This window comes from Engystomops pustulosus, chromosome 11, assembly GCF_040894005.1.
Source record: "Engystomops pustulosus chromosome 11, aEngPut4.maternal, whole genome shotgun sequence".
Taxonomy (NCBI): Eukaryota; Metazoa; Chordata; class Amphibia; order Anura; family Leptodactylidae; genus Engystomops; species Engystomops pustulosus.
This window is the reverse complement of record NC_092421.1, coordinates 25,423,547-25,446,697: the sequence shown is the minus strand read 5'-3', so window position 1 is coordinate 25,446,697 and position 23,151 is coordinate 25,423,547. Positions and strand designations below refer to the sequence as shown.

The window sequence follows — 23,151 nt, the reverse complement described above, 5'->3', positions numbered from 1 at the left end:
CAAAACGGCCTCAATGAAAACATCATCTCACCGCACAGCCTATAGAGGTGGATGCCCATGGATGTCAGTGGGGCCCAGTAATTATATACTTCTACGTCTGGAAAGGTCATTGGTGTCTTTGATACCCTTGTTGTTGTTGATATCTAGTTGGAATTGTACGGATCAGGATATTGTTTGGATATGTAAACTACTAGAAGGATTCATTTTTCTGCGTCCCTTATTACATTTGATCACGTTGATGCTTTTAGCTTTCTGTCTGTGTACTGCTCATCTTGTATAAGTTATTACAAGACATACATTAAAAAGGTTTTATGATTGTTAAGTTCTACAAATGAGTAAATGGCTGCAATCTAACCTGTAAAGTGCCTGCGCTGTAGCATACAGCTGCTTAGAGAACAGGCAGGAGACATAATAGTTTATTATAGCAGCAAAGTCAACAGCTTTACATGTCTGAAAATAGCAGTCCCCTCACCCTCCTTACTTAATCTCAGCATGAAGGACTCTTTCTCCACCTGTTGGGGTGAAATAGCATCACCCCAGCAGCGAACGATTGATTTCACATGGCATTAACTGCTTCTCTTGACTGTTCCCATGTGCATTGCTTGTTGGCTACGATAATGTCTTTTTAGCAGCTGACTGGAACCAGTGCTCTGCCATTGGCAACTGATAGCTGCGGAAACTTCTCTGCTGATGTCCAGAGTTAGGAATCTATGTTGTCCTGATTATTTTCCTGGCATAGTATATGATGTATGTGTACTGCATGAATGTTAAAGCGACACAGTGCAAGGAGGAAGTACTCCTGCAGACTGTAACAGCCTGTGAAGCTGCAGCACTCCAGTAGCCTTTCATACTCTTTAGCATAATTTTATAAGTTGATTTTAGAAGGAAGGAGGCCACGGATAACAAATATTAAGAAAATTATGACAGTTACGGTGCCTGATCTAGGTGTCCTTAGTTTATCCATGCTTGATTTTGATGGTAGATATCCTTTGATGCTACCTAGGTGGTCAGCCCATTTAAGCTACCCAAAAGAAGGTCACCTGATTCCCCTTATGACGCACATCTGGTGTCAGCGTGAGGATACAAACTCTTATGCCTATACTGCATTTGGCTGATCAGCACTTCTGTTGATGACCACCCCTACACGTCAAGGGAGGCAAGCCGTGCGTATACGCATCAGGTCTATATCTAGACTTACAGTACCGTTAGCAGCGATAACTGATGGGAAGTCCGGCTCTTCTTAGTGAGCTGGATCATTAGACTTCGCTCACTAATAATAGCCAGCTCTTCTGTCTCGTGAACGGCATTCTATTAAATATATAATATCACCCCACTCTATACCACTTTTAACCAAATTTTATAGGGTAAAAGAGGGTGTGGTAACCCAATTAGGGGCGGGTTTAAGTGACTCCCATGGTACAAGTGAGAGAGATGACTCTTCAAGCTTGCTCATTCACGATGAAAGGGGTGTTCCCATTTCAACAAATTAATGTTATTGTTTGCATATTAAAAAGTTATACAATTTTCCAATATACTTACTGTATCAATTCCTAGATCTCTGCTTGCTGTCCTTCTATAGAAAGCTCCTATGTTTACTCCCAGTAGACAGAATCTGACCATGGTCACACAGGTGCACGGCTCGTTACATCATAGTTTATACGGTTGAAAAAAAAGACACTTGTCCATCAAGTTCAACCAAGGAAGGGAAGGGATTGGATGAGGAAGGGATTTAGGAGTAAGCAGAGATGTGTGTTAAAACCAGCCGTGCACATGTGTGACCATGGTCAGATTCCTGTCCACTGGTTGTAAACATAGAAGCTTCCTATAGCAGAACACAAAGCAGAGATCTAGAAAACCTTAAGTAATTGATACAGAAAGTATATTGGAAAATGGTATAACTCTTTATAATACAAACAATAAGATTAATTTGCTGAAATGGGCTGAAATGACTTCAATTTGATAATATGACTCAATCGTCTTTAACATTTGCATTAGTTTTCGGATAGATTTCCTGACATTTGACTATAATGCAAGGTGCCTGGGTCTTTGCAAAACAAGCCTAAATCATTACCCCTCCACCATTATGGCTGACAATTGGCATGGATTGTATGTGCTATTTTGCAGTGTCTTCAACAAACATGGAATTTTATATTACAGCCAAACATCTTCACTCTGGTCTTTTCCAGATATCTTGTGATTTGCACATATGCAACTCTGTAAACTTATTACTACTTAACCTCTGAGGTATTATTTGTAGTAAACTTTCTTATACTTCATTAAGAAAAGCAGCTTCTTTGTGTCTTTCTCCTGCAGTGAGCAGTGTTTCCGAAAGCTTTGAGAATTGTGTCCACCTAAAGCAGATAGGAAGACTAAGCTCCATACCTAGAGCATATGTACCTTGATGATTCCGCTCTCTAAAGTGATTTGATCAGTAAGAGCTGTAAAGATTTATCTGATCAGTGGTCAGTGCTGTAGGAGAGATAGAGCTAATTTATAGAAACTGCTTAAATAGAGTAGAAAGGCCTAGGAAAATCAAGATACAGGAACATGTTTCTTTAATAAAGTATATTGCAGAGTTTAATATCATTTTATCACTAATGTATAAAGTTTTGTTTAGTTATTCTTATGCTGCTATATTCTTTGTAGAATGGTGAGGTTTTTCTATTTGTATTATAATGGTCTTGATCATTAAAAGTAAATGTAGCTTTTACATTTTTGCACAGAATGACGTTGGGGTTAATTTGCTGGGATTTTCACTCTTGGGGATTAAATCTATTGTCTTGAATATTTTCTACTTGTGAATAATCTTTCTCTCCGTAAAATAATGGGACACAAGAATTATAAATACAGCTTTGTGCGCCTCCTTTTTTTGGCTTTTCTGATGGTCAGATGTATCTTATTTATACATGTGATGTTTGAGGGGTTTAGGTCTTTAGTGAATTTGCAACTTTGTAAATCAAGATTTGCAAAAAGTCTCCAAAAGTTGTAAACAGAAACTATTTCCTATGCCTGGCAGGCGTAAACCATGGATTTGCGGCAAAATTGGCAACTTTAAAAAAAAAAAAAAATCATGGGGCAGATTTATCTAGTGTCTGAAAGTCAGAATATTTCCAATTGCCTATGGCAACCAATCACAGCTCCCCTTTAAAATATTCATGAGCACTGGTGAAATGAAAGCTGAGCTGTGATTGGTTGCCATGGGCAACTGGAAATATTCTGACTTTCAGACTGCTTGATAAATCTGCCCCCATGACTTTTACATCTGAATCCAGGGAATACTGCAAAAAACTAGACAATGGCAAACTTTGAAGGGAAACAATTTAAAAAAAAGAGAGGAAAACCCAAGCCAAAAATTAGATACATGTACCCCCATGACTTTGAATTGTTTGGCTTTATACACGTTCCAGATCAAAAGGCTGTTACTTCATAATGATCATTGCAGATGTCTTTCCCCCCTGGCATTGTGTGTAACACTCCTTAACGCTTCTAATATGCAAGCTCGAGTCGGTTTATAGAGTGTATCTCAAATTAATAAGATTCTGATGAATATTTGGTCTAATTCAATGGACAGAATAGCCCTGCATGGTTCCATTCTAAATAAGGGACACCTAATGGAACCTCATGGATCCTGCTTTAAGTCACTGGGGCACTTTACTAAGGACCTTGCGCCAGTTCTTTGTAGGACTTTGCACATCCTTTCATTTGCAAACTGCTTAAACATTTATTACGCAAAGTCCGACAAAATGTGTTGCACGCCCTATGTTGCTGTACGCTGTGGGGCAGTGCAGGGGGCGCCAGATTCACAATGCAACTTGCACTATTTTTAATAAATGTGCCCCAATAGGTTCAGTACTGACATAACATGATCCATACTCCACTATAGCTATGTGGAGTTTCTTATATCCAGCTTGAAGTCATTCCCTAGATATGATTTTGTTCCAGCAGATGGGGATCTTTCTCCAGTAGTTAGAAGAAATACCATACTAGTGTAATCGTATAGTCATGACATGAGGTCACTACAATGCCAGCATGAAGTAAAACTTATTTTTAACCGGCAGGGTTGCCCGTCTGTAAAAGAAAATGACAGAAGAAAATGTGATGAGTCTTAAATGCTTTGTGACTCAGTAAAAGTGCCGGCTGATGAATATATCAGGAAAGACTAAGAATGTCCCAGTCAACATGACAGCAAATAGCAATTCATTAGAAAACGTTTATATGTTATTACATTATGTGTATCCGTCAATCTCATGATGTGAACAAAGCCATTATATATAGTATAATGATAATAACCACTATTTGTTGTATTTTGTTGTCATTTATTCCAAAGGTACATTATTTGCATTTCTTGATCAACATTTTTAAGTAATGAAAAAAAATGTTTATAAAAACTATACGTTTTAACCGCCAGAAATTCAACAAACAGAACCAAAATGATCAATGATCGGCAATGGCCCTTTTCACTGGAAATTCATGTGGACTTCAGTCCCATCTACTCAAAATTCCCAGCTGTTGGACTTGGACTTGTGGATAGGGGAAAAGGGAAATATATAGAATAAATCTATTTATAGAAATAGTATGTGTCTTATAAAGTGACAATTTTAGAAGAACTACGTTTTGTGCGATACCTCTATAGGCCGATGGCAAACCATGGTGGTTAGTTTGTGAAAAATGGTCTGTATGCTGGCCAGATTTCCCATCCTGGCACCAGTGACGATTATACCATGCCACCTGTATTTTATCTGATGGATGCCCTGAAAATCGAATAAAGGCGATTTTAATCTGCATCTAGCTGGATCCGGAAATTTCTTTTTTACAGAGGATGGGACTCCCTGCATCATAGTGATAAATAATGCGAGGAGTCCCTGCTTCTCCAAAAAATAGCAGAACCACACTATTATGATCACAGCAAGGAAGAAGGGACTCCTTGTATCATATATCACTATGATGAACCAAGTCCTGTCCTCTGCAATGTGGTCTGTCCGTGAAATCCGTCCAGCGCACATCCCTTTTTTAATGGTTGAGTGCTGCTGGCCTAAAAGTGATTTCCCCATGAAAGAAACAGCAGAAATGCCTTACAGTGAGACAACGCAGTGTTAGATGAACTGATTTATTACATTATCACAATTCTGTATTCTAATCGGTCGTAGTTTATAACTGTCTAGTTGTGCTTTGCACCTCCTATTAATTGGTGCACAAAAGTTCCAAACTTTTTGTTGCATTTTTTTGTCATGTTTCAGGTCACATTCAATTTTGTTTATGACACACCCCTTTTGCATAGGCCACTCCCCTTTTGACACACAAGCCAAAAAACCGTGTGTGTAAAAACTGTCTTAAAACTTTTGTTAACTGTGGAGTTTTTGACACATATTACAACAAAATTCTGTTTGATAAATCTGTCCCACTGTCTCCAAGATAAAATATTCGTTTTGCTATGGTCGCTATGGGTCCTACTTTTACTGTCAACCAGTGCCAATAAGACAGTATGAAAGTCATGATCATCACCAAACAAAGTTATAAGACAATATGCAACTGAATATTTTAGGGAATATCATTATTTATTAAAAAGAAAGGTTAGGAAAGCCGACAGATCGTCTATAAGCTGTCGTCTTATCAATGGAATAAAAAAGAAACATGAGTGAATTGATACCGAAAATCACCTCATTGACAGTAACTAATAAGTAACTAAGAAGTATAATAGCCAAAAGGTTTTAGGTCTCTACTGTATGAATATGGGTTGTATTACATGTATAAGAACAGAGACTGCTGCTTTTTCTAAAGTTAAAGCTGATTCCCATTGTAATACACTCTTGGCAATATCTGCTTCCCTAGGGAAGAAAGCAGTTGAGATGAAAAGTGCACAGCCAGGGTTGTTTGGGTCTCTTGTGTTGTGGAGCTGGTTCATACCACTAGTACTGAATCAATCTCCCCTTCTGTGCACTCCTCCCAACTTAGAGCTGAGTGGATGTAATGTGACTCTGTTTTTCATCCCATACAGGACAGCAGCTGGAGCTCAGATACCCCGGACACAGAGAGTGTTTCCTTCACCTAGCAGCCCAAACTCCATTAGAAGCCCAGAACCCCCCAGCTATTGGGCTGCATCACCATCCATTTCCGCAACATCTGGTCAACCTCGACTGCTGCACTTGGAGAGCATTACCTCTCCACCAGATAGTGAGGCATACTACGGGGAAACAGATAGTGACGCTGACATCCAAGCATCTCCTGGGCATCTCCAGACTGCCCAACAACAACATCTTAATCCGCAGCAGGCACCCCCAGAAAAACACCGCAGGGCACGGAAGAAGAGCCCAAGATCCCCACCTGGGAGCAGCAGCAAAATCGAAAACGAACAACAATCTCTATCTGAGATGAGTGGCAATGAAAGTGGTCCTGGTGGGGCTGTAGAAGGTATCTTACAGTCAACAAGTGGAGTAGCCAAAAGAGAAATCGTATACCAGCCTGATGGCAGCAGAGCTGAAACCCCCTTCTCAGATGTGGAAGGCTTCCTGCCAGCGGAGGAGCCTGAGCAGATATCTAATATCACTTCAACCTCACCTGAATCTATGCTCCTGCCCCATGCCACAAAAAGCATCCGAGCTGAAAGACATCTTATCCCGATGATAGGACCAGTGGAACACCCTGTAGATGAAGATCTGACAACAACCTACTCCGATAAAGCCAAAGAAGCAAGTAAGTACTAAATCTGGTGCCGTGACTGTCACTAACACGGACTACACTGAAGTGGTTTGTGTGTTCTAGAATACTGAACTGCAAGATAGATCCTAATTAAAGGGGTTTATATCCTGTTCTTTAGTAATATGACATGATCTAGCTCTAGTGGTCTCTCTATTTTTATTTGTAAGGCCGTATTAGATTTCAGTAAGAGTCTAAACATAAGTCGGCTAATCCGCCCAGGAGTATAATATTGCTGTAAGTATTTCATGCTTTCTTGAGTGTCTGCTACTGGGACAAAACCTGTGAAACACACCCTTAATTACGAGATCATCCACCATCATTCTTCACTTACAGTCCTTATTAGTGGTCTTATCAGAAGAGTTACATAGCACAACTAGCTGGATGCCAGATAGATAAGAAGTTGTATTTTTAGTTTGTCTGTCTTTCTTTCTTAGAAGCCACTTACAGCTGACACTTTTTGTCTATCATCCTGATAAAATCTGAGTGCCAAGATACCAAATGATTTCTTCTTAGTATATAATAATCTCCGTCGAAGGTATAAATGGGAAGGCTCTGACAGATAATTCTAATGGAAGTCAATGTAAGACATACAGTGTAGCCCTTTAATTCATTGCCCATAGGCTCATATTGGAAATTACATATGTATTTATGTTTTACTAGCCGCCCCGTATTGGATGCCAAATATACTGAATGTCATACTGGTTACCATTGGCTCCACGCAGGCCTAAAGGAATCTCCGGGGGTTTATCCCCAAAATGCACTCAGTTTAAAGGGTGTGTGCCACGATTATGTCGGACTTGCCCTTTTAGGTGCACAGTTTTGTGTCACAGCGGACGCAGTGCAGTCCTGATACAATACTGGCGGAAACACTTTATAAATACATGTGCAAGCAGTTTGTACTTTTTAGTGCAATCTGCAGAATACTGACTAAGATTTCTTAATATATTAGGCCATTGCTCATTATTAAAGGGGTTGGCCTCTTTACCTCATGTTCTTTGTAATGGGTGTACAAGTGTGGGAGACAGAATATAAGATAATTTACCAATATACATCTATTAAAAATTCTAGAAAGCTTCCTTGATATGTAAAGTGAAGCTTCCTGTCTTTTACCTTATCAGCCAGACATTCCTGTCCATAAAATGGACGCAGATGGAGGGTCATGTGATCTCAAATTGTTCATGAAAAATTGCCCTGCCAGGGGAAATTACCTCATCAGCCAGACATTCCTGACCATTAAAGGGGTTTTCCCATGAAACAAGTTAGGCACTATCAACAGATCACAAGAACAGGGGGTCTGATGGGGTCCGAGGTAGCTCCATCGGACCCTTCTTTGCTTCCCGAGATGAGCGGAGCATCTGGCCTTGCATGGCCGTGCTGCCCCATTCATCTCTATGGAGCTGACGGAGATGACCGAGCACCGTACTCGGCAGTCTCCATCAACTCCATAGAAATGAACAAGGCAACCCGGACATGGGCAACTGGCTGATCTTCTCGTCTCGGGGAGCAAAGAAGGGTCCGATGGAGTTAAATGTCCTTGTGATCTGTGTGGGGTCTCTTCACTGAGACCCCCACCGATCAGCAAGTTAGATTCTATCATGGGAAAACCCCTTTAAATAGCCGCAGGTAGAGGGTCATGTGACCTGTATCTGTCAATGAACCATTTCCCTGCTAGGACCTTGATCTTATATTCATGAAGACAATCGTAAGGTTCTGGCAGGGCGATTTTTCACGGACAGGTAGAGATCACTATCTGCAGCCATTTTATGGTCAAGAATACCTTGCTGATGAGGTAACAGACAGGAGGCTTCACTTCATATTTCTCTCTATCTCACTTTCTCTATTATGAGTCCCTTTTTTGTTCTGGGAACATCTAGTCAGTTGTGAAGGCAGCTAATAAATATGTATAGATAAATACTTAGGCCTAAATGTGTCTGCTGAATTCCATTCCTCGAAGCTTCCAGATGCCGGAAGAAGTAAATACCTTAGAAACTGATTACAGTAAGAGAAGGGGCTATTTTCAGAATGGTACATTCCTGATCTGCCGGCTAATTGGTAAAAATAGTATCATTTATAAATGTCATGTAAGGATGTGTATCTTACATCAATAAATGGCTAAGAGATAGATGTATATTAACTGTGCCATAAATCATATAAATGAATATACCTATACATATAACATTACAGCTGGGGTGACAGTTCTAAAATATACAGTTCCGACTTACGGTACATACAAATTCAAATTAAGAACAAACCTACAGAACCTATCTTGTACGTAATCCAGGGACTGCCTGTATATATATATATATATATATATATATATATATATATATATATATATACAACTTATTTTCGAGACCTGTATAATGTTTCAATTAAAGGGGTATCCCAAGATTGGCAAAACATGTGGCACAGTCATGGGTTGATGTAAAATACAAAAAAACCCCCAAAACATTAGACATTTGTCTCCCCCACCAGTCTATACTATTTGGATAGTGATGTTGGATGTTGGAGTGGGGGGGGGGGGGGAGGGAAGAGATGCAACAGGTGGTTTCAAATTTTACACTATCCCCATTTTTTTTTTAATCTTGAACAATTCCTGTTGCATAATAAACTACCTGGAATGTTTTTTTGGGGGATACAAAATTAGGGCTCACACTAGACTTAGACTATGTTCACACTACTGCTGTCTGTCCATTGTACGTCTACATCAGAAGAAGGTATATGAAGGTGCTATAGAAGCCTCCCCATTGTCAGACACATTGATGGAACAGAATAATGCCCACAACAGTGTGAACTTAGCCGTATTGTGAGACATTTCTCTAAGTGCAGAGTACAAAGTTGATAAAGTTTTTGTATTTGGCCTATACAATCACCTAAAGGAAATCACCGGAAGGAAAAAGGGAATCAGGATGAATAACACTACAGCTTATAACATTTATAATATTTCCAGAGCATGAGTTGGTTTATAAGTTGTATTTATTGTGGAAATTCTATGAATATGCTCCAGCCTAAGAAACATTTCAAGCAGGTTCATCTTTGCCATTATTAATGATCCATTGGGGGTAATTTATCATTAGGCGGCTCTTTGTGACAGTTCTATGTCTGTCTTTGGAGCTCCACTGCCCCCAGATTCATTAAAGTGGTTTTTGGCTGCTGATAAATCTGGTGGCAGCGTTCTTTTGCTATGGGGGTTGTTTGCGACTGTTACATAAAAAGTAGCAAAAAAACATCAAAAGTCGGAGCAAAGACTAGGGGAAACTGGAGTCAATTTGCACCAAAACTTGCACCTGGAAAGGCGCCTTAGATGAATTCAGTCTTATTGTGAAAACTTTGCTTTACCAGTTTAATGAATTTGGTGCAAGCAGGGTCTATGTCAAAGTGACTTTGCACTATCCAGTGTTCATTTGGCTCAATGGAAAGTCGCGAAACAACAATTGCGTCACAACTGTGGTAAAACAACGCTAAACATTCACTTTCAACCCATTGGGGCTCATTTACTAAGGGCCCATCGGACGCATTTTCGTCGGGTTTCCCGTCGATTTTCGTTTTGCGCCGAATTGCCCTGGGATTTTGCCCACGTGATCGGATTGTGGCGCATCGCCACCGGGTTTCATGCGACACAAATCCTGCGCGTTGTCCGAATCCATCGGGTTGTCCAATGGGGGGAGGGCCATCGGACAACCCGATGGATTCGGACAACGCGCAGGATTTAATATTCAAATTGCACTTACAGGCACCGGGAAGAAGCAGGCGAACTCCGGCAGACCTCGGCGCAGAAGCAACGGATGCAGGAACTCGGACGCACAACCTTAGTGAATTGCAGCAGACCCAAATCCTCGTCGGACAACACACCGCAGGATCGCGACAGGACTGGGTAAGTACATCTGCCCCACTAACTTACTTGCAGTTCTGAAGACCTGGGTTCAAGTCCCAGGGTCAACATCTGCAAAGAGTTTGTATGTACTCTTTGTGTTTGCGTGGGTTTCCTCTGGGTCCTCCAGTTTCCTCCCACAGTCCAAAACATATTGGTAGGTTGATTAGAATGTGAGCCTCATTGGGGACAGGGACAGATTTGGCAAGTTCTGTGCAGCGCTGCATAATCTGTGTGTGCTATATAAATAAAATTATTATTATTATTTGCAGAGCTGAAAACCCAGATGAAAGTCAAAGTCAGAGTTTCATATGTTAGGAGACAAAGGTTTATTGATCAGCCTGGTCACTATACATGGACCCTGTAGCTACTGGTGTGTAGTAGTAATGTTACTTTCATGCTAGTGTTTCTCGTTATGTCTGTTTTCCATGATTGCTAATCCCCCATAAAAAAAACATAAAAACACTGAAAACTGGCAGAATCATAAGTCAATGATATATATAATATCTATTATGGCCTCTATAATGATGGAATATGTAGAAAAACTATGCACACAACTTCATATTTCTTATACTCATAAATGTTTCAGCAGTCCTTCACACTGTTATTGATGCACAATTTCAGACAGAGGTAAACACATGGACGTGTAGATTCTCTGCCTAGGACAGGATCAAGCATAATAATAATACTTGTTCCCGCGAAGGCACATCATGTTCGTTCTAGTCTTCAGCAGTGTCTCTACACCTCCTTGTGTTTAACCCATGTCAGAAATTGTAAATCATATTAATGGACTATATTATTAGTACTATATAACGTTTTCAAAGACGCTGGGGCTTATTTACCAAGGGTCAGCGGATTGCACTTTCGTCAGATTTTCTAAGTTTTTGGGATTTGCACAGCGGTGACAGGTATTTAACTGGGGATTGTGTCGCACACAATCGGATTTAGGCACGGCTGGGATGACTTCCATAAATCGGTGGGGCTGCTGTCGGATCGGACTGATTCGGACTGAGTGCAGGATTAAAGATTCAAATTGTGTCGCAAGACAATGCACTTACATGCACCGGGAAGAAGAAGGTGAACTCTGACGGACCTGAGCGGAGGAGCGACAGATACAGGATATGGAGCGCACGATCTTAGCGAATCACGCCACAGTGCATTCTCGTCGGACACGCCATACTTCGAGAACTCCTCCGGATGGGTAAGTAAATGTGCCCCGTTGTGTGCATCATTTTTGCATGGGCAGTTGGTTGTAGAACCTCCCTGTCACAGAGTGGACAAACTGAATATGTTTTGGCACATTTTATTTTTTTAGACAATTACTAGAAGGAACTAAGGAAGTACCTGTAAATTTAGCCTTACTTTCCCCAAAACTGCCTCTTCAGTTTCAGCCGATCATCGATTTTTTTTTTTGGAGCAAATATAATCACAATTTGTTTACTGTATTATAAATATATTTATTTGCATAAACACGATAAAATATGATGTAATTAAAGCCAGACACATTTTTGAGACTCATCTGTATGAACATATTGCACAATTTATAGGATGACTGCCAAAGAGGCAATCAAATCAAATTCTATATTTAGAAAGATAAAACTCTACGGACCAATTTTTCAATGATATGTATGAATGTTCTGCTTGAATACCATCAGAGCTTCTATTAAAGGAAATCTACCATCACGGACCTACCTAATAAGGTAGATCCGGTGGCAGGTTCCAGTGTAGTCCTATGCTTTATTTAGCTAAAACTGGAGTCGCCCGGAACTTAATAAATCTTTTATTTGACGTATATGCAAATTTTATTAAGAGGCTACTGGGGCGTGGAATAACTGCGTCGTGGAGCGGGAGTTACGGGTACTCCACGCCCCAGTAGCCTCTAGGAATCCCTTCTACCCTCCTGTCTTCGCAGCAGCTGCACACACTAGTTTGAGAAGTCAAAGTTATGAGCATGCGCAGTAGCTCTGGCTGTAGAGCCAAGGGTGCACAGCACATGATCTGAGATAGTTGGAGTTACCGCACATGCGCAGAACTCTAGCTTTTCAGTTGAGTGTACGCCAGTACTGCGTATTTTGTGTTTTGAGGTTAATAATACATGTGAAGATTATAACTAATCCAAAATGGCAACCAAATTAAGGCTACATTCACACCGAGATGTGAAGATGGTATATACGGGTACCATCTTTTCAACGGGCAATACAACCTTCCACTGAATGGCCATATTGTGCACTGTATCGTTTTTGAGCTGTATAAAAATACAGGGCATGTCCTATTTTCTCATGTACTTGTGTCCGTACGCCCTATAGATGTCTATGGGAATGTTTAAAATATGGGTTGCATATGCTGCCGTATATACATGCAGTACCCAGAACCAGTGGGAGGAGCATTCTGTCAGCGAGCCAATAGTAAGCCATCCATCATTTGCCGGCCCACCGCATTTTATAGGGATATGGTACGGATACAGCGCCATATGTGCACATACAGATGAAAAATGTCACATATATACAGCACGGAAATACAGGACTGTTCTTTGAATGTAGCAAAAATCAGTGCCAGCCAATAGAAACAGATATTGCTCCCTAAAATTTCTTTATTCTGTAATTTGGCTTAATTTCACTAAAACAAAAGAAATGTAGTCTGCTTTGCTGATCGGGCCCACTACGGATAGAGCACCAGATAGTCACGCTGGTATAGTCAGGTATAAGACGACACAACAGGTACAAGTAATTCTACTGAAGTGTTTACCAGATATAAGAAAGGTCATGTTTTGGCATTTGTTGTATACAGGCAGTCCCCGGGTTACGAGAGAGGTTCTTTAGGTTTGTTCTTAAGTTTAATTTGTATGTATGTTGGAACTGTATATTTTAAAGCTTTATTGCAGATAACTGTTACAGCTGTATATTGTAACCTAAGGCTAAAGTACAGAAAATTACCAATTGCCAGAGGTTTATTTGTAACTTGGGGTCGTCTGTAAGTTGGGTGTTCTTAAGTAGGGGACCGCTTGCATTTCTCTTATATTTGTTTTGTGAGGAATATTATTTGCCCTACACATTGACACTATGGGGCACATTTACTAAGGGTCCGCACACCGCATTTTCATCGGGTTTACCAACTATTTTACATTACATTTAACAGGGGTTTTTGACGCACGCAATCGGATTTTGGCGCAATCACGCGACTTTCATGCGGCGCAAATCGGGGGCGTGGCCGGACAACGTGGCTGATTTGGACTAAGCGCGGGATTTAAAATTCAAATTGTGTTGCAAGATCAGCACTCACATACACTGGGTGGAAGAAGGTGAACTCCTGCGGACCTGAGCAGGGAAGCGACACATGCAGGATATTGGGCGCACGATCTTAGTGAATCGCGGCAGACTTCATCCTCGTCGTACAATGCACCTCGGGGATCACACAGGGACTGGGTAAGTAAATGTGCCCCTATAAGAGAAATGGATGTATCAAGTAACACAGCTGTTTGATGCCGATGAAAGGACCAGTAGAATGTTCTGCTTATAAGTTGTTAATGTCTTTTTAATGATGGAGTGTAGGGTCTGGCTACCAGTCTAGTTATATTTCACCATCATGTTTCATCCGATCAAAGTTGTATGCAAAGAACCTGTTTTAACACACTTTAACCCTTCCCCAGTTTGCACATATGTATGTAAGCTATTTTCTCACCAGGGAGTAAGGGAAGACTTGTGCATGAGATCAGTTCCTAGAAAAGCATGTTCAGCTGCTCTCAGCTGTCCGATATTCCAGGCTTTGGTGAAGCAATGATTCTGTGTCTAAATCTAATCTGGTCATTGCTGTTGTCCATTGGGGCTTATATGACTTATCACATGATGACGACCTTTTGTGAAAATAAAGCTGGGTACAACTTTTGTAGACATCGCTGGTCATCGTAGGATCTTATCACATTGCATCAACCTCTGTCGTAATGTCTAATCTATATACAGGCAAAGCTCCTGTTACCTCTTTATGGATCATTTTAGCTTCAAATAGTGCCATACTTCTGCTGCCCTATTACACAGGTATTATATATTAAAGAAAGAATACCCACCAAACAAATGGGAATCTATACTACCACCAGCCTTCCGCATACAGTACTGAGCCAAGATGTATGTTGTACATCTATAATGGTCTGCCTGTGATTAACGGAATTGCTGTGCTATGGACCCACACGACCCCATTATTTACCACTATTCCTTCCTTTATAATGGAGATACTCTTCCCTATAAGTGTTGCTTATATATTTGTGCTGTTGCCTGTAAAAATGGTATATGTAGACATTTAATTACAAACACTTGATGTATGGTGGGGGCTTATGACTTATGCACACTGGTGGGACAGCTGTTATGTGCACAAATGTATATAGATTGTTATAGGTCACAGTGCATATGTGGGCATAGCGGAGAGGTATTAAATGTCCCCCTGATGTTCCTGTATAATAGAAGTTGGGTATAAAGTGTCTGCGTCATCTACAACTGTAAATGATGAGCCACAATATGTAGTAGCTGTACTACAGATGAAGAGCATAGTTGTAAGACTGAATGCACACTACTGTCGGGGGGACATACGTCCCCTATAGATGGCAAGGGACTCACGGTGGCACATGTGTGGCACTTTACAGCTCCGTACACGGGGACATGTCCTATCTCACCCCGTGTTACGGGGCCGTACGCCGTGTATCTCTTTGGGAGGGGAGGGGTCACCCCTTCTCCTCTCCATCACGTTCGCCGTGTATGCAGCCTAAGGGTTGTCTAAGATTTAACCACTTGATGTTTTATGGCACACTGGTCCATGACCAGGGACTTGGGTGATAAGGAGGTTACCCATGTCTGCCCACGTCCAATCAAAGTGTCCAACTGTGCCACAAATCCGGGAAGGACTAGTTCCTGCATTCAGCCGCACAGCACATTCACTGTGTGATGAGATATGGCGGCCTCACCACACTGTGACCACATCTAATAGATGTCAACGGGGGCCTAGAGCTAGCCACAATTGTCTTGGATGGCTCATGGCCCCATATATGGTTGTGTGCATGAGACCTAAAGTTGCACTTTAAACAGTATTTGCCCGATCCCTGAACTTGTTTAGCCAAGTGGTACTCATTTTCTCTTTTCTATTTTAACCCCCTTCATTTATCACTCCACACTTTCAAAAATCTAGATACTAAAACAAAGAAAAACAAGTGCTCCCTGGTGCAATAAATTTTGGGATACCACAAGTGCGTCTTTATAGATAAGGTATCACGCTCACCTTTAGTAGTTGTGCATGCAGGCACAACACTGTAGTAGAACACATCGGGTGCCAGAGACGTATGCCATGGGCGGCAAGAGCAAAAGTTGTCCGCAAGGCAGCAGATACACTACCTTCCCCGCAGGTCCGAAAAAAAGACTATTTCCAGGGCGCACACCGATCCGGGATTTTGGTAAAACAGATACGATTTTATTTTCTAATAAAACCGATTTGAAATGCAGACAACGCATTTCGCGTCCTCTCAATCGGACGCTTCATCAATAATAGTCTTTTTTTCGGACCTGCGAGGAAGGTAGTGTATCTCCTGCCTTGCAGACAACTTTTTCAAAAATCTAGAAAGTTTCTCTTTTTCCCCCGTGTGAGGGCTTGTTTTCTGGGTAACAAATTACAATTCATCAAAATAATTCCAAATACAGTGAAATTGGGGAAAAAACGCATCTGCGCTATTTTCTTGTGGGCTTGTATTTTACGTCTTTCACTCTGTGCCCAAGTGACATGTCTTCTTTATTCTTTTGGTCGGTATGATTACCGGGATACCAAATTTATGTAGATTTTACAGTGTTTTTATACATTTACAAAAATTAAAACCTCCTGTACAAAAAAACCTCTTCATTTTGCCATCTACTGGTGCTAATAACTTTTTCATACTATGGTGTATGGAATTGTGCGAGGTGTCATTTTTTGCAAGATGAGATGATCTTTTAACTGCTACCATTTTTGGGACTTACATTCTTTTGATCACTTTTTATTCAATTTTTTATATGTTGCAAAATGGCAATAAAGTGGCATTTTTGAGTTCTCCGTTACTGGGTTAAATGCCGGTAATAACCATTATTATACAAAATTTTGGGCATGAGGCGATACCTAACATATTCATGATTTTTACTGTTTTATATTTTATATTTATATCACTTCTAGGGAAAGGGGGTGAATTAAATTTTGTTTTCAATTTCTAATTTAAAAAAAAAACTATAGTATGGCAATATATGGGGATTTTACTGATCATGCATTACAATGTGCCACTGGCACATTAATGAGATGCTATTTTTGTAAGACCCAAAGCTGTCAAAGCAGGGGGAGCAACAAGCAAAGCCAAGATGGCAGCCCCCATGCAGGTGTTATTGCTGGGTATTAGCTGCAATATTCAATAAACATGGAAAGGGCTTAGCCCATGAGCCCTCACCGAACATCCGCAGCCGATGTGTGATGTATAGATACGTCACATGTCTTTAAGGGATTCAAAGGAACCTGTCAACAGCTTTCCCCCAACTAAACTACCGGCATCCTCAGGTAGGATATGAAATTCCATCTTATCTTTCCATTTTCTATGTTAAGTTTCACCCATTTATTAATAGATCCCATTGAAAATCATACATAAATGACCAGTCACTATGAGTTGAGTCATTTTCAGAGGTGAAGGGGGATGTGGGAGTCACGTTTGATATTATATTAAACATAACAGTCTCCTCTTTCAGATACCACAGGCGCATGGAGTTAGAAATATAGTTGGGAATGTGAACTGCAGATTCCAATTCCTGCCTTTCTTTCTAACTGTGTTTATCTCTAGCTCTGTAGATCAAAAGACACAAGCCTGATGTGGTTTAAAAGATGAGATTCTTACATTTAATGAGTTAGTGCTCTTTACAGGGAATATCTTTTTGTCTCTCTGCTCTATTTTAAAGGCTTTTCTAATAGCCTCCATAAAAATCGCTGTGACAGAACATTTGCCAGGCCAACTTTACATACAAACATCAGGACTTAAAGGAAACCTACTATAATGTATCTACCTAATAAATTATTTTACGAGGTTCCTGTGGCTACTCCATGACGCAGTAGCAGCGTGCACTCATCTGAGAAGCCAGATTTCTGCGTATGCACTGTGCGCCCTCGGCTCTGGAGCTACTGCGTATACATAGAACTCCGGCTTCTCAAATGAGACGATGCGCGCCCTTGGCTCTGGAGCGGGAGCTACTGCCTATACGTAGAATTTTGGCTTCTCAGATGAGTACACGCTGCTATTGCGAACTTTAAGTGGAGGAGGGATTCAAAGTGGCTACTGGGTCATTGGGAGTACCTGTAGCTCCCACTTTACGGCGCCTCAGTAATCTTGTAAGATAATTTGCATATTTATATGATAAATGATTTCTAATGTTCAGTTGCACTAAAGGATTAAAATGGGCTGCTGTGCAATAGATGATCCTGCCATCGGATCAACCTTAGGGTGCATTCACACGGTGTCGCCATGTGCTGTAGAGGAGCAGGAAGTGGCCCCTCCTCCCTCCATAGGAAACAGCGGCACCTGGCCGCACACCAGGGAAAAGATAGAGCATGTTCTATCTTTTCCTGCTGTGCGGCGCGGAACGGTGCCACAGAATGCCGCCACCGCCATTGCCATCTATGGGGACGTATATGTACGTCCCCGTAGACGGCTGTGTGAATGAACCATTATTAAGTGGATTAATATTGTTATTATAATAATCTGTAAATGATATGACCTAATAAATCCAGAGTACACATTCCTCCCCCGCGTTCTCTCATTCTTTTCTGCAGTGATTAAGTGGCATCAGTTATTATGGAATGTTGTCATCCATGATATCACTGCTATTGTCACCAAAGTATTAATAACCGTCTGTCAACAAATATGATAGTTATGAAGAGACAGCTGAAAGATTATGGACTTTGCAATAATATGGCTAGGGCCAGTCATGGAAGGGAACTTTCCTATCTTATACATCTGCAGTGATGTCAGTACAGGACCACTGCCAGCATTCCAGCAACCATCTAAATAGTCCAGGAGGAGTTTTACTGAGGAGGAGTTGGGTTATTGGACAGCAGAACCTAATTCTTCATAAAAAGATAAGTCAAGAGAATCCTGACCGTCTCAAGTCTTTATTCAGTAAGTCCGTTATTTGCTTGGGTTTCCATAGATTTTAAGTAGAAATAAAGGGGTTTTCTAATTGCGACCCTCTGTATAAGCCAGAACTTCCATGGCATGTAACACGGCATGTAAAATGCTTAGCTGTCAAAGTTTTCTTCATCGAAATTGTTATTTGCTCGGGGTAACTTTTTCAAGACACGGAGAGCAACTAAAAAATACATTTTAAAGGGAATGATCTATCTGATTTGGTTTCATCTGATCTAGACTATAATAATCTCAATGAGTAACAGTAAGAATTCTGACTTAAATAATTAAAAAATTAATGTTTTTGTTAACTAAAACACAGACATTTCAATTAAAACACCTGAATTTGAAAGAATTTAAAGAAAGCAAGTTACAATACTAAATTTAAATCAGGGTTATTCTGAATAAGAATTTTGAGACATTGAGAAAAAATAAAAATTCTAATATAATTTAAAAGATGTTAAGATGTTTTCAGAATGTTATAGGCAAAAGCTGTATCTACAATGTATCAGAACAATTACATTGGGGCACATTTACATAGAAAGTCGCAAACTGCGCTAAAAGTGCTCTTTCCGCGTATAATGCTGAGTGCGACCAATTCATTAAGATCGTGCGCCAGAAATCATGAATCTGTCGCTTCCTCGCACTGGCCCGACAGAGTTCACCATCTTTTTTGTGGTGAACCTTTAACATAGGGCGTGGAACACAAATTGCATGTACCTTATATACTCGAGTATAAGCCTAGTTTTTCAGCACAAAATTTGTGCTCAAAAACTGTAACTCGGCTTATACTCGAGTCAACTAAAAAAATAAAGACAAAACTTACCTTTCTGACATCACCCGTAGGTCCTCTTCTGTCTGAGACAGTCTGAGACAGAAGAGGACCTATGGGGGACGTCGGAAAGATGAGTACAGTGTTATTTTTTTTTCTACTACAGGGGTTGGGCAGGCTGTATGCTACAGGGGCTGGCAGACTATATACTGGGAGGCTGTAACCAATGCATTTCCCACCCTCGGCTTATACTCGAGTCAATAGGTTTTCCCAGTTTTTTGTGTTGAAATTAGGGGTCTCGGCTTATACTCGGGTCGACTTATACTCGAGTATATACGGTACTTTGCTGGGCCTAAATCAGTTGGCATGCCTCCTAATTTGTGTCGCATGGAAGCTGGCACAATTGTGCCACAAAAGCATTTTTAGCCTAGAAGAACGTGAACAGTCCGACAAAAGTGTGGCGCAAAGCCCTTAGTAAATGTGCCCCATTGTATTGTTCCAATGTCAATATTTTCTTTTACTTTTCAAGGCTACAAATATGCTGATTGTAAGAATCAGTAGTTACTATACCACTTCTCATTGTTCAATTGTTTGATACAGTTTTTTATAAAAATTTTTGCTTACTAGACAATTGGGGAGGGGGGGTAGGGGTTGGCATATGGACTTGTTTAGGTTTCTACATTTGTAGGAAATAATTTTTCTCCACTATGGGCATCAGACTTTTAGTTTTTTTTTATGCATGCTGCCTCTGGATTATGAGTTGACTTGATGGAACTGCATAACAATAAAATGCATCCTACTATGACTTTATGTGCATCTCATTTGCCAACAACACTAAATTTTGCAACAACCATCCAAGAGATTTTAATCTCTTTAAAAGACAATAAAAGCTGTAAATACATGTAAAAATATTATATCAAATATTGGTGATATCTGGGGAATTTGAAATTGTGCTGATATAAGAACTGTATAGGAACCTATGATGATTAATAGAATATTCATACGATACAATATACATATATTACCGACATGCAGGCAGTCCCTGGGTTACAAACAAGACAGGTTAAATAGGTTTGTTCTTAACTTGAATTTGTAAGTTGAAACTGTATATTTTATAATTGTAGGGGGCATTTTTTTTGTCCCAGTGAAAACTGGAGTTTCAACATTTTTAGCTGTAATGGGACCAAGGATTATCAATAAAGCTTCATTACAGACACCTTACAGCTGATTATTTCAGCCTGGGATTATAGTAAAGCAATCAGAGAGCTTCACCAAAGGTCACAGTGGGCAGAGGGGTCCGTCTTTAGCTAGGGGTCGTCTGTAAGTAGGGTGTCCTTAAGTAGGGGACCACTTGTGTTGGGCTAATATAAAAATGTGACCTGGTCACAAATAAACATTGGCTGTCGGCTGATAGCTCTGAGTTCACATGGAACAATAATGGGGCAACACATGTTCTTAAAAACAATTGGTTGGATAATCATCAGCCCATGTGACGGACCTGAGAAATCTTTTAATTGATGTGTTAGAAATTAGAAGCTACACATCTAGTAGATTTGAGATCTTTTTGGTATCCTGCTTGAGCAGACACCAATATTCCAGTATCTGGCTACTTCATTTCAACAATCAGGGTACTAAGCAGATAAAGATCTAGAACAAACATAGAGCACCAACAAGAACTTCTGGTAAATCCCCATAGCCCAGCATGCTGCTCTCAAGTTTTCATCAGTAAGCTGATATATTTGGCTCTAGTTCACATTTAGCTTTCCACTTTAAAATAGTTTACACGTAGAACTTCTAAGGGAACATAACAGTTTATAAAGAAATAATCACCACTGTCTAATGATCAGTCTGCCGAGCCCAAGCAACTTTAAAGCTCGACTACATTTACCAATTTGGATGATTTGTTTAACATTCAAAAGATGGACAAAGACAGTAGATAGCATTTGGTTGAGACAGGTATTGTTCCATAAATCTTGAAAAAAACTTGGCACTCCTGTGATACTTGATTTGCATATTTTATTATAGTGAATCGGCAATCCAAAATTAATGCAACATTTCGGTCGTATAACATCAGACCTTCTTCAGGCACGGATTGCTGGGATTAGGTGGTGTGACCGTTGTGGCGCTTGGGGAGCTGTGGAGTGTGGGAGACCCCGCTGTAGCGCAGCCAACCTACAGCGGGGTCTCCTGCGCTCCACAGCTCCCCAAGCACCACAAGTTTTTTTCAAGATTTATTGAGAGGTGTTGCAGCCTACTTGTGCACCCATACCACCAACATTGAGTGACGTGTACTACTTCCACAGGTATTGTTCCATAGACATATCAGCTTAGTCAAGTATGTAGTTACGTATATTCTTAAAAGGGAGAGGGGCAAATCCACCCCCAGGCACCTCTGATGATGGTTTATGCACAGAGAGCAAAAAGATGTCCGGAGTTCCACATCTGAACCTTAACATTAGAACAGTGATGGCGAACCTAGCCATTTTTGGTGACACGTGGCCGCCCAGCGCCCGCGGTCCGCCCCCTTCCCTGTGTAATGTGCTGCCCCTGTGTTAATGTCCCGCCCCCGTCCCTGTGTTTCTGCCCCCTGCTTACCTGTCCGGCGCCTCGTTGGTCCGCCCACCGTCTGCAACTCCTCCGGCTCCTCCAGGCTGTAGTGCGCGCTGCTCGTCACGTGACTGATGCGACCTGACGGGTCACGTGAGTCACGTGACCCGAGGCGCGCGGTGCAACCTGGAGGAGCCAAGCCGCCATTATCGTCAGACCTGCCAGTAAAGCTACAGGGAAGAAGACATCACTGGGTAAGTATATAAGTTTATTATTATATTATATTTAAAGGGAGGCGGTTAGGGGTATTTTAGCAGTAAAAGAAGGCGGCTAGGGGTATTTTAGTAGTAAAGGGAGGCCGCTAGGGGTATTTTAGTAGTAAAGGGAGGGTGCTAGGGGTATTTTAGTAGTAAAGGGAGGCGGCTAGGGGTATTTTAATAGCAAAGGGAGGCGGCTAGGGGTATTTTAGTAGTAAAGGGAGGCCGCTAGGGGTATTTTAGTAGTAAAGGGAGGCGGCTAGGGGTATTTTAGTAGTAAAGGGAGGCTGCTAGGGGTATTTTAATAGTAAAGGGAGGCGACTAGGGGTATTTTAGTAGTAAAGGGAGGCGGCTAGGGGTATTTTAGTAGTAAAGGGAGGCGGCTAGGGGTATTTTAGTAGTAAAGGGAGGCGGCTAGGGGTATTTTAGTAGTAAAGGGAGCCGGCTAGGGGTATTTTAGTAGTAAAGGGAGGCGGCTAGGGGTATTTTAGTAGTAAAGGGAGGCGGCTAGGGGTATTTTAGTAGTAAAGGGAGGCGGCTAGGGGTATTTTAGTAGTAAAGGGAGGCGGCTAGGGGTATTTTAGTAGTAAAGGGAGGCGGCTAGGGGTACTTTAGTAGTAAAGGGAGGCGGCTAGGGGGGTATTTTAGTAGTAAAGGGAGGCGGCAAGGGGGGTATTTTAGTAGTAAAGGGAGGCGGCTAGGGGGGTATTTTAGTAGTAAAGGGAGGCGGCTAGGGGGGTATTTTAGTAGTAACGGGAGGCGGCTAGGGGGGTATTTTAGTAGTAAAGGGAGGCGGCTAGGGGGGTATTTTAGTAGTAAAGGGAGGCGGCTAGGGGGGTATTTTAGT

The 23,151-nt window shown here is 41.1% G+C and overlaps 1 protein-coding gene and 1 long non-coding RNA gene across 2 annotated transcripts in view; one reads left to right on the top strand and one right to left on the bottom strand.

Moving 5' to 3' along the window:
• The window catches only part of LOC140106526 (uncharacterized), a 126,658-nt gene that overhangs the window by 7,730 nt on the left and 95,777 nt on the right, over positions 1-23,151 (bottom strand). The window lies entirely within an intron of this gene.
• SYNPO2L (synaptopodin 2 like) overlaps positions 1-23,151 on the top strand; it is a 63,374-nt gene that overhangs the window by 33,333 nt on the left and 6,890 nt on the right. Inside the window, exon 3 of the mRNA XM_072131005.1 lies at positions 5,996-6,690. Within this exon, the coding sequence (XP_071987106.1) occupies positions 5,996-6,690 (695 nt within the window). The remainder of the gene's footprint in view (positions 1-5,995; positions 6,691-23,151) is intronic.